Source organism: Fragaria vesca, linkage group LG5 (assembly GCF_000184155.1).
Source record: "Fragaria vesca subsp. vesca linkage group LG5, FraVesHawaii_1.0, whole genome shotgun sequence".
NCBI lineage: Eukaryota > Viridiplantae > Streptophyta > Magnoliopsida > Rosales > Rosaceae > Fragaria > Fragaria vesca.
This window is the reverse complement of record NC_020495.1, coordinates 11,289,273-11,300,991: the sequence shown is the minus strand read 5'-3', so window position 1 is coordinate 11,300,991 and position 11,719 is coordinate 11,289,273. Positions and strand designations below refer to the sequence as shown.

The following is an 11,719-nucleotide window of genomic DNA, read 5'->3' as shown; positions in this document are numbered from 1 at the left end:
TTGGTGGTTCTGCATACATCTCTTTCTCTAGGTATAATTAGCATTCTCATGTTCTGACCTTTACCCGTAAACATCAGTTTCCCCTTATAGCAAGTCTTTTCTTCTAATCGGCAAATTTCCTAACTAATTGGTTGTTCAAACTCTATCCTTCCTCCTACATTTCCTTCCAAACTATAACTTTTAAGCATATGCTTATGCTCCTTTTCTTAGCTTTGGTGTTTTGCATACTGAGGTACTTCCTTCGGCTTCAGTAAGATATTTTGTCCATGAGTTCATGAAAATTGTTCTCAAGGTAGAATGAAGAGTTAAGTGGAACATTTGGAGGACCGCGAGGGGGCAGAAGGGGAGGAGGTTTACATTTCATTTTAGTTGGAGCCCTTTTAGTTTTCTCATATACTAGTCTTCCTTAGGAGTTCAATTCCTTGTCCATTTCGTTCAAAACTATAAATTTCTCTAATAGCACAGCTTTCTTTACCGCCGCAAAGCTTTAGGAGCGATAGAGAAGAGTATCACACTGATCTAAAAAAGGGAACCTTTATGTGAGTTAATGTCTCAGCCTCTAAATGGTCTCAAAATTGAGTAGATAGTAGAAATAATTGTACGTTTCCTTTATGAAACTTTGATGATTCATATAGTATTCTTTTCTTTTTTCTTTTTTCTTTTTTTTTTAATACAAGGACTAGAATGACAGCCCTCACACTATAACCATTACTCTCAGAATACGAGGGGAATGTTTTAAACCAACCAACCAATATAGATAGATGCACCATGAGATGACTTGGTTAATTAAAGAATAACCAATGTTTAGACCATCCATTCAACTCTTGATTTGAAAATTCTATTGAAGGGACTCTAATACATCTTTTTAGGAAGAAGGGTATTCAATCATAAGCTCATTTCTAAATTTCGAGCAGGAATATATATAACCTATCCAAAAAATAAATAAATTCAGGAATATAATGTACGTAGTTAATTTTGTGCAATTTCTGATACCAGAAACAAAAACTAGCTTGTTGATTGTTGACTTGTCGTGATTTATTAATATAAACTGCATATATGCAGCCCTGCTGGCATTCTATTTTATTGTTAGAAGTCTTCAATCGATCAGTTGATCAATTCTAATTTCAGGTGTATAGAATCGGTTACAACAAGAATTTTTCTCATATTGTACGTCTAAATTTAGCTCTCCCGCCTCCGAATTTAGTCATCCCTTGTCGACATGCATGATTGATCTCTATTCATCCTTCTATTCCTACTTCCTAGTTTCATACTTGCATTCTGAGTCATTTCATTTCTCCAAACAATGATGAAGGGGAGGAGGTCACCTGGTTCATCAACATCCCTCTTCATCGTTTTCTTGCTTTCTGCCATTCATCATGCAGTTTTGCATGTCTGCGCAAATAGCTATCATACCGTGAGGTTACCTCTAGTACACAGGTACTCTCCTGGTTTCATTACAGGAAGCGGTTTGATGAATAAAACCGATACAGAAATCGCGAAAGCGCTTCACCTCCATGACATAATCCGCCGGCAAAGGATTTCCCAAAGGAAGCATAGCGATGATCATCAAATCCCAAGGCGGAAGGACACAGAAACTAGCTCACCATATGCAATGCCGCTGCATTCGGGTTTTGATATCCTATCAGGGTTGTATTGGGTCGAAGTAAGAGTCGGAACACCTCCAAAGCCTTTCTTTTTGGTTGCAGATACAGGGAGCGACTTGACATGGGTGAGATGCCAATATGATCCGAAGTTGACAAAGGAGGCCAAAGAGAAGCTGGTAACCGAGACAAAGATACACCATCATGTAGATCCAAAGAAGCAATCACATCTTCTCAATACTAAAGGTAGGGTATTTCGTGCTGATCTATCATCAACCTTCAAACCTATTCCATGCTCCGATGGTATGTGCAACCGGGAGCTTGTACAGTTGCATGCTGTTCAAAACTGCCCAACTCCATCGTCGCCATGCAGATACCATTACACCTACTTGGGAGGGAATGGCGCAGTTGGTTTCTTTGGTCATGACACTATAACAATGCCCCTCCCAAATGGTAGCAGAACACACCTGCCTAATATGACAATTGGCTGCACACAGGACACCCAAAAATTAGACGAAGGTGATGGCATTATTGGTCTAGGGTTCAGTGACACCTCATTCCCCGATACAATAGTTAAGTCTAAGCTTGCTGCCAAGTTCTCATATTGCCTAATGAATCATAGGAGCAACTCGAGTGTGGCAAGTTATCTTACATTTGGTCCCAATAACCAAGCTGTTACCAGCCCAATGAGGTACACAAAGTTGGTTTTGAATGACTATAGGCAAATCAAGACCGGTTTTTATGGTGTAAATGTAGAGGGCATCTCAATTGGGGGAACATTATTGAAGATACCAAGTCAAATATGGGAAGAAATGTTGCGTGGTGGCGGTATAACGTTTGATTCAGGCTCAACCAACACATGGCTATCCTTACCAATTTACCAAGCTGTCATGGACGAACTGACAAAAGCCTTGTCAATATATAAGAAGGTCGATTTGAATGATAAAGGCATCCCATTTGAGTTCTGCTTCAATGATAAAGGATATAACGAGTCTTTGGTGCCAAGAGTTGCATTTCATTTTGCAGGAGGAGTTATATTTGATCCACCGGTGAGGAACTATGTTTTGGATGTGGCTCAGGGGGTCAAGTGTCTTGGGTTTGTTCCATCTTTCGATGGCGCGTCTATGATTGGCAACCAAATGCAACAAAACTATCTTTGGGAATATGATATGGGACGTGGTACTGTGGGTTTTGCTCCTTCCACCTGCACCTAGATACCTAGTGCTAGTCATGTATCGAATCGACTGACTTGAACTTGTAATTTCTACTTCTTATTTTTTTGTTTCTCATCATGTGCATGCAAGCTGATGTTCTAGCTTTGCAATGGGGTGTAATACGAGTAGTACTGTGTTTCTCTGGCTGAGGTTTTGTCTAAATTAAGCGTGATCAAAATGTGATCACCCTAAAAGTTTCTTACTGTATTAATCAGTAATCTTTATCAAGAATAATATACGTACAGCCAAACTATATACTGTACAACTTCTCGTGGTCTAGCCTACATTATCCTTCAATGGAATAGGAATTCAGGCCTGATTCTGGTAATCTACTGGCTTAATTTGGTGCTCAATTGATCATAACTTTCTGCGGCTGTTATTCTGATGCACAGTTTGAGTATGTTATGTATGAGTGTTTGTTTTGAAAGCAATGCAATCTTGTGCTATAATCTTCGAGAATGTTAATTAAAGTGTACTTAAAAGGCTATCAATATTGTGTTTGGTTCATTGTCAAGGCTCAAATACGCAAAACACCAGTAGAGCCATAGAAAGCTTAACCAAATTTAATCTTAGGATTATATATAGCAGGATTGCAAACTTTTACTCTCCCTAAACTTCTTCCTGACGTTATAGGAAATCTGACTCCCCCTCTTCTCAAACTTCTCACTCTCCCCATACTTCTTCCTTGGCGGCCATAGCTTTCTCATAAGCACCATCTGAACCCATGGATCTGAACCCATAATCACTTTAGATTTCCTTTTATGTTTTCGAGTATATTGTTTAATTATGTGGTTCATTAAATCTGGCTCAATTCTTACTGAGTGATGACTATGAATAGCACTTCTTTTTCTATATTGTTATCGTTTTCTATGAATTCAGTCATGTGAATCGAGATTATTGTAATAGGGTACCAATCTTTACTCTACCACGCGTTGAGTTCTAACAAAAACAGAGCGAGTGACTAAACAGTAAAACATGGTCTGTAATATAGTGAGCATTTAAAAAAAAAAAAAGGTGAGTTAGATGCCGATTGAGCGTAATTTAGAACTCATTTCTGTATATGAGACCACCACACGCAGAAACCCAAAAGACACCAAAAGATACATTTCTTATTTCACTCCTATCAATTACAGGATTACATCTGACGAGTACTAATAACATACAAGGACAAACCGAACTCTCTTCTACCACAGGGACTTCAACTACATTTGCTAGACACATAGAAAAGTACACAGAAGCAAGTAGCCAGGACTGTGGCTATGTACTGCTTCAGAGCTACACCCGTATATTTCATATATCTGTAGAACTTGAAATGAGTATGACACGCCAACTGGTACAAACAAAACTGCTGAAAGATAAACCCCCCGAGGAAGCAACAAAAGAGAACTTGCACCAGCTACATAAAATTTTATAAGAGACGAAAACCAGCAATTTTGGTTCTCTACTTTGAGAGCATATAATGGGTTACCTGTACTATATAACACACTAATGAACCATCTCATCTAACTTCTGCCTGTAAAGTGCCAATTTCTGCAAAAGAAAATTAAAACAGCAGAAGAATTAGTTCCATATTTAAGGGTTAAAAGGTAGAGAAACTGGAAATAAAGGTAACAAAGAAGTTGATAGCAATCATTTTGCAGTCTCTGTGCTTGTTCATAAATTAACGTTGAGCCATAGATCAAAGCCAATCTTGAGATGTGTCTATTAGGGTCTTCTAACTACACATATCAGTTGAAGCTTTTCTAGAAGATCCATTTGTCAAGGGAAACGACGCCAGTTTCTCCCATCCCAAGTAGTTAAATATTTCCATCATGATGGCAAGGCATTGATAATATAAATTGAAATGCAGAAAAAGATCAAACCAAATGCAAAAGTTTCTTACCTTGGTGTAGGCATAAACCCCAGCCTCAGTAGGTGCCGCAGGACTTCCCCTCCGAGTGAATTTTCCTTCTTTGAAAATGTAAAGCATGGGTATTCCAGTTGACAGTTCTAAACTAATAACCTGCCAATTAAAAACAGGAGAAAGACAAAAATTCATTTTCTTTTTGGCCATGAAGTATTAGAGCCACAACTATAATGCATATCGATCTCAACAGTACAAATGGTTTGTCACCTCTTGGGAAGTTAGCTTGTCCAGATACATGATAATAGATCTCAATGAATTCCCATGGGCAGCAATCATAATATTCTTCCCAGATAAGAGTTGGGGTTCAATCTGCCAGATAAATATTTTTTAGTCACATGGTAAAGAATGCATACTGTCAATGGCATCTTTTGAAACTACACAAAACATTTCTCACATGGTGTTACAAAAGCAGTTAAAGAGAAACTAGATACAGGTAAGTGTGTAGTCATACATACTTGATCTTTGAAATAAGCAACAGCTCTTTCAGCACACATTTCCAAACTCTCGCCATTGGGAGGGGGTACGTCATAACTCCGACGCCACTCATGAACTTGTTCCTTCCCATATCTATCTGCTGTTTCTTGTTTATTAAGACCCTGCAATTCCCCATACCTAATAAAAACATTAACGTCATGCAGTTAAGTGCAGGGAAGTAGAAACAGGCATAAACAATTATCAAAGAAAAGCAGAGATGGAATAACTACATTCTTTCATTCAAACGCCAATCTGCTACCACAGGAATGGATTGCAATTTGGTGTCTTCACTAAAAATCTGACTCCATGCCCTAGCCTGTTCGCTTTCATTATGCAACATAACTGGCACCTGTAGGCAAATTGATATTTAGCAGGTTAAAAAAGGATAACTGTTTCTGCAAATGAGTAAAACCTTAAGATTTAATAAGAGTACAGACAATAATATAATTGTAAGACTGGGAGTTAATATATATCTTTTTCATCTCTCTCTAAATAGCCTGATATTTATGACAAACCAATTTTTTCCCTCTAAATTTACCTTCTTACGACGGTGCTGTGTCATGGCAAGCATGGCAGTCATCTGTGCACGAATCAGTGCAGATGTATAGATCATGTCGACAGGTATGTTGCTGATTCTCTTACCAGCTTCGATTGCCTCTTCTACACCCTTCTTGCTCAGAGGCACATCAACACAGCCTGTGAACAAGTTCTTTTCGTTCCACAATGATTCACCATGCCTAATCAAAATCAAAGCTGCTTCATCTGAAAGCATATGGAAAAGACAGTTTCAAAACTCCAATAACCAAATGTGGTAATTTCATTCAGATCAAAAGAAAAGATATGTATAAAAGAAAGAATAATTGTACAAGTATATTGACTATTCACCAACAAATCAAAATAAAGTGAGTAAAAAAGCTTACTAGGTTTCTTTCGCGAATCACTTTCTTTGTTCTTTGAGGGGGACGAAACATGATCAATCACTGAAGTTTGGGAACTCGAAGCTCGAATTACACCAAGGTTCCTCTTACCAGGGCTGTAGCATACTCCTTTAGACAGTCCAACATTAACATCAAAAGCCTTTGAAATCAATCTCACTGAACTTTTCCCCAATTCTTGATGAATGCCAGAGTTACAGAGATGTCCATGGGACTGGTGAGTTCCAATGGATTGGTGAAACACAGCAGTAGCCATTCTGAAAAATCATAAATATCCCAAATAAATGACAAAAGTATAACAATTTACACAAATGGGACCAAAGGAACTACATTCATATACAAATGATCATAGCTCTGGGGAATAATAACATTCCTCTCTTAAGGATTCTAAATCCTTCAAATATCCAAATCAAAACCCACATAAGATGAATGTTAACCAATCACTTTCCTAACAACCCACAACCTTAAACACAGCTAAGGAAAACAAAAGTTAAATATCTCAGATAACATGTTCATCAACTTCATGCATCATAACCATAATTCACAAAGAAAATTAGTATAACAGATCTATGTTGAAGTAACCACAAACCATATTTCCCTAAAAAAAAAAGAACATTATAAATCTCTCCTTCTTCCATTTTCAATGTACAATCATTTCCAAATCAAACTCAAACATGAAAAAGAACAAACCTCCTTAACACAATCAGAGACAAACCCAGAAAACAAAGTCCTAGAATCCAATGCAAATTGAATCAAGAATCTGTCTTGATGGTATTAGAGAAGGTTGGTACGAATAAATTACCTTGATGGTTTATATATATGGGAAAACTTCGACGAAACCGAGGCAGAGGAAACTGGAAACGACCAAATGGGGACCAGAGATTACGAGAGAGGTTGACGGAGTAGAAGATGATTGACAGTTTGTATGATACAAGTTGATAGCTGCATTTACATGTCGATTTCTGAGGCGAACAAAATCAAACCGAACCGAACCAAATAGACAATGGAAAGAGAAAAATGAGGGAAACTGGGGATGTGAGTTTTATATGATCTCTTTTTTATTTATAGAAGAAATCGTTGTTGTTTGTCTTCCTCACTAAAAACGCTCTGGAGGAACAGTGTATTGACAATTGCCCAAATCATATGGTGGGCGTTTCTGGTTCTACAATGTTTGGGCTTCTTTGACTTCAATTTTTATTTTTCTTTTGTTTTTGTAGTAACATTGTGCTTGAAATTCATAATATTCGATGGGAAGAAGAATATATTCTTTTTTCATGTAAGAGGTATGAAATGGATAAACCATGACCATGTAGGATTATGTTGGATTAATACAAATCTAAAAACATGTCTAAATTTCTATATGTTTGTAATGTAATTTGTAGTTTTGGATGATTTTGGGGTAATTTGGATAAGAAATTTGTTGGAAATAAACGGAACGCTTGTAATTTTTAATCCAATTGTCTATCTAGCTTGATAGTGTCTCAAAGTGACCATAGAGACACTAACAAGCTTGTTGGTGCACGCATCACACATTGTTCGCAGAAGACAATTTGATGTGTTTATATGTGCATAGTCAACACCTTACATTGAAACGGGTTTTGAGGTGAAACCTCAAGAACAAACCGTACATGTCAGTGGGCCTAAAGCAAAAAATATCTTGTAATGTGTACTGGACTACTAGGTACATAATCTATCCATAAATATACATTCGCTTTCCGAAGTTTTCATAGTTAATTTTTTTTCTAAATTAATTATGAAGCTTAGATGTTGAATGTCTCAGTAGTGTATATGTCAAATTCATTTGTTGTATGATAAAAGTTCACTATTTTAAACTGAAAGAAAAAAAAAAATGTACGGTACGTTGAGGATACGATCAATACTTAAAACTCAAACTTTAGACGAGAAGTACGTGAAGAGTAGTAGTCCTACTCTTTCTTTTTTCTCTTGATTTTCTAATAAATCAGTCCTTGATCACACAAAACAAAGTTCATCTAAGTTCTTTTAGTTAGGCAGCTGCTAATCTCCTATAATGAACTAAGACTTCTATATATATACATGAATTATTTGACAGATCGAGACAGTTGCTTATGGCGGTTTATTAATTTCAGAGTAAATAAAAACCAACGATGTGTGTACGTTTTGTCTTTTGAGTAGTTAGAAGGGCTAATTAGCCCTAACTACGAAAACGGCCAGTGAAGCAAAAGCAACCCTTCAAAGACTCCACCCAGAATTCATACCAGCACCTACCTCCTCCAGTACTCCACCAGCTCCTTCCAAGTCTTCCAGGTCTTCCCACGAACACGTGCCCTTCTGTATTAATTTGTATATACATGCATGCAGCTAGCTTATTCTCACACCAAATAGGCAAATACAACACCTCAGCACCACCTAACCACGTACACTCTTTCTTCCGTCGCAGATCTTGACAGTTTTCAGTGACAGTTAGCCACGGGGCAAACTGGATTGAGGAAGGATATTCTGTTTGGTGAAGAAGAAATGGGAAGGATATTCCGGCATTGTTCGTTTTGAGTCCCTGTTACCATAGGCGGGTAGGTTTAGACAGCATTATTAGATTATGTCGATATGACATTCTTTGTTGTGTTGTTGTCTTCCAAGTCTGGCAGTTTGACTCTTAATAATTTGCTCGTGATTTACTTTCCTTGATTTTCAGTTGAGAGAGTTAGAGGGGCATGTTTGAAAACAATCGAGAGAGTTGGAGGGGGCATGTCTAGTAACGTTTTTGAAAACGAATTTAAAAAATAATTTTCACAAATAAAAATGAGAAGTTGTGATTGTACTTTTCAGTTTTTTTTTTGAAAGAAAATATTTTATTAATAAAACTCAGGCAATTGCAACACAACATCATTATATATTTACATTAGATAATTTGCTCACTTATTTGTGAGCGTAACAGATGATTAAACTAGATACAGAACAAGATACAAGAGAAATATAAAACCGGAGTCAAGACTCTCAATTACGGTACTCCAAGCCCTACGTATCCATCTAGCTGTAGCTAGCTCGTATAGTCTGCCAAGCTATCAATGCACTAACACTTATTAAACTTTGATTTTGCCCTTTGGGTTAGGGCTTGTAAAAGTGTTAGGCTCGCCGGTGTCATCAACAAATCCAACCCGACGAGAGCTCGACAAGTTACTCCTCTGGTAGAAACCAAGTCTTTTGTTGTCGCTTTTAACAAATACAGTGGCCAGAAAGCCTCCATCTTGCTACCCTCTTCAATTACAGTGGCCAGAAAGCCGCCCTCGACAGATTCAATGGCCAAAAAACTTCCATCCAGCGCCTATGTATGAACAAAGGCCGAGGAAAACCGGCTTGGTATCAACGACGAGCGCCCTGAAATTAGCGACAAGCACCCTATAATTCGCGATGAGCGTCCTGATATCGGCATTGAACGCCATGGTTGGATGCCCAAGCCATGGTGGCTAGGGTTTAGAGGAAAAATGGAGAGGTGGGAGATGAGAAGGGGTCGCATGGAGGCTAGCTAGGTTTTTTTTTTTTTTTTTTAGACAACTTTACACTGTCTTGGAGTATTTTGTACAGTATTTTGTTTTATCATTTATGTACTTTTCAGTTTTGGAAATGTATTTGGTAGCTTATTGATTTTTCATATTTTTTAAACTAGGAGAACGAAACAATGAAAACATCAAATTGATCAAATGTCAAATAGTATAGGGATGAAAAGAGAAACAAGCAAGCCAACGAAGACACCAAGATTTCATAAAACTCAACCACTTTCATTCTCAGAAAATCTCCACCTCAACTAATGAGAGAATTACACAAATACAAAATTACACCGTTTAACTTAACAACTCATTTGTGTTTCTATACACATTCCAGAAAAGCCCAAACCCCAAACCTTAATAGGTCTGACTAACTAGGCCCAGCCTGAAATGTATATATCGTGCCCTCGGCCCAGGATTCTAAATAGTTAGGAAATACTTTGTTCTCTCCTCCAGATGTGCAGATGATTTCATCTGCGTACCACACTTCAGTAGATATAGTTTCCACCTCCCTATGGATCTGGACTCCTTGCCTTTCCTCATGTTTTACAAACTTTCTCGAATTCCTCCGATGCATTTAGACCGTTGGAGCTCCCCAATGCTAAGATTCCGTAGAGCTTAAACTTCATATCTTGCTAGCTCTACATATCTTGCTAGCTTGTTACAAGGTTGTAATGAGTTGAAAATTAGGTAAAGCTAAGTTGGCTATGGCTATCTGTTCTGTCAAAAGCTTAAGCATGATCAAAAATGGTTTGATGCTCCAAGCCTCTAACAGTTGGTCTGTAACACTAAGCTTGACTACCTGAAGTCCTGACCAGACCGCATGCTTTAATCCACAATTTGATCATGCTGAACATTCACATGTACTACTCAATCACGCAGAACATCTATGATTCTATGCTATATACGATGTAATGAATTCAAGTCCGATGGAAAAAACAATTGAAACACATTTCAATAATCGTTATAAATTAACAGGACCTATTATTTCCGGATCAAAGTCATCAAACAAGATCATACAATATATATATATATATCCCGAAGAGTACATTAGCAATTAAATCAAGAATATTTAGGTGTTGAGATAACAAACGAACAAATAATACCAAACATTACAAGGATATAGGCGACAAAGGTTTAAAACTAGTCACATACTCTAGGAACTCAAACCACATCTAAGCATCCAACTCCTGCATCTGCTTGAAAACCTGGGCACAACCAGACAGGGCCTCAGTCCTCATGAACCCCATAGCATTGGCAAAACGGTTGTTTGATGCAATGCCATTGTAGCCAGTGAGGATGACACGGGCACGGTCACGCCCTGGGGTAGCTTCAGAACAGCTCTTCTGAGGGCTGCTCACAAGGATAGCATCACAGATCTGGTCCTCATGGTCCTCATCAACTACAATCCTGTAGGTTCCAGTTGAGTCGGTAGTTCCTTCTTTGCTGTACCTGAGTGACACACCTGACTTGTCTTTGCACTCCACTCTAACCGTGGCACCTATTAACAACATCCCCAATCAATTTCATCAGACTTATTCAACAAGCATATCACAGTCATAGTCAATACCACGGAAACATTCATATTTTGCATTCACTATGTTTGACATAGTTTATAACTTACAACAATTCATACTGCCGAGGATCAATACAATTGACCACATTTTGCCATCAAGTTCCAGAAAGCCAAAAATTACAGCGGAATCAAGTTTCCAAAATAAATTACAAGTTATAATGCTCAATTTTAACCTTCTCAGACACCTCCTTAGTCCTTACTGTATTATACCGATCTTATACTACCACAAATGCTTTAAATTTTTCTTTTCATTACTGATTACTCAACTCCAGAAATGCTCTGATTGAACTGGTTCTTACTCAACTAGATCACAAAAAATAAATAAATAAAATACAGTCTTGATTAAAAATTCAATCAGAAAGTCACTGTCCATCTATTAGTTACGCTTCATCTTTACCAATATAACAAACACAAGAACTCCAAAGCACACCTCCACAGTCCAACTGGTTCAAACAATAGTCAGATCTGTCAAACTATCCAAATTTACAGAAG

General features: G+C 37.7%; 3 protein-coding genes across 3 annotated transcripts; 1 reads left to right on the top strand and 2 right to left on the bottom strand.

Annotated features, from left to right (window-relative positions):
- The first annotated feature begins 1,303 nt into the window (after nt 1-1,303).
- On the top strand, nt 1,304-2,815 carry LOC101313028 (aspartic proteinase nepenthesin-1-like). Its single transcript, XM_004301263.1, has one exon. It carries the CDS (start codon nt 1,304-1,306, stop codon nt 2,813-2,815), a length of 1,512 nt encoding a protein of 503 aa, XP_004301311.1.
- Nucleotides 2,816-3,904: 1,089 nt separating this feature from the next.
- LOC101309348 (2,3-bisphosphoglycerate-dependent phosphoglycerate mutase-like) lies at nt 3,905-7,223 on the bottom strand. Its single transcript, XM_004299567.1, has 8 exons — nt 6,933-7,223; nt 6,116-6,387; nt 5,734-5,957; nt 5,426-5,544; nt 5,177-5,333; nt 4,929-5,030; nt 4,698-4,817; nt 3,905-4,345 (listed from the first exon to the last, which is right to left on the bottom strand). The coding sequence occupies exons 2-8, from the start codon at nt 6,384-6,386 to the stop codon at nt 4,301-4,303; spliced, it is 1,038 nt and encodes a 345-aa protein (XP_004299615.1). The 5' UTR covers nt 6,387; nt 6,933-7,223; the 3' UTR covers nt 3,905-4,300.
- Nucleotides 7,224-10,610: 3,387 nt separating this feature from the next.
- Nucleotides 10,611-11,197, bottom strand: LOC101291527 (pollen allergen Phl p 11-like). The gene has a single exon (XM_004299590.1). It carries the CDS (start codon nt 11,163-11,165, stop codon nt 10,827-10,829), a length of 339 nt encoding a protein of 112 aa, XP_004299638.1. The 5' UTR covers nt 11,166-11,197; the 3' UTR covers nt 10,611-10,826.
- Between the last annotated feature and the right edge of the window lie 522 nt (nt 11,198-11,719).

Coding starts and splice junctions, on each gene's coding strand:
- LOC101291527 (XM_004299590.1), bottom strand. CDS start 11,165: ATGTTGTTAATAGGTGCCACGGTTAGAGTGGAGTGCAAAGACAAGTCA.
- LOC101313028 (XM_004301263.1), top strand. CDS start 1,304: ATGATGAAGGGGAGGAGGTCACCTGGTTCATCAACATCCCTCTTCATC.
- LOC101309348 (XM_004299567.1), bottom strand. CDS start 6,386: ATGGCTACTGCTGTGTTTCACCAATCCATTGGAACTCACCAGTCCCAT. Junction 5,334..5,425: donor TGGCGTTTGAATGAAAGAAT/GTAGTTATTCCA, acceptor TGTTTTTATTAG/GTATGGGGAATTGCAGGGTC. Junction 4,818..4,928: donor ACAAGCTAACTTCCCAAGAG/GTGACAAACCAT, acceptor TTTAATTGGCAG/GTTATTAGTTTAGAACTGTC.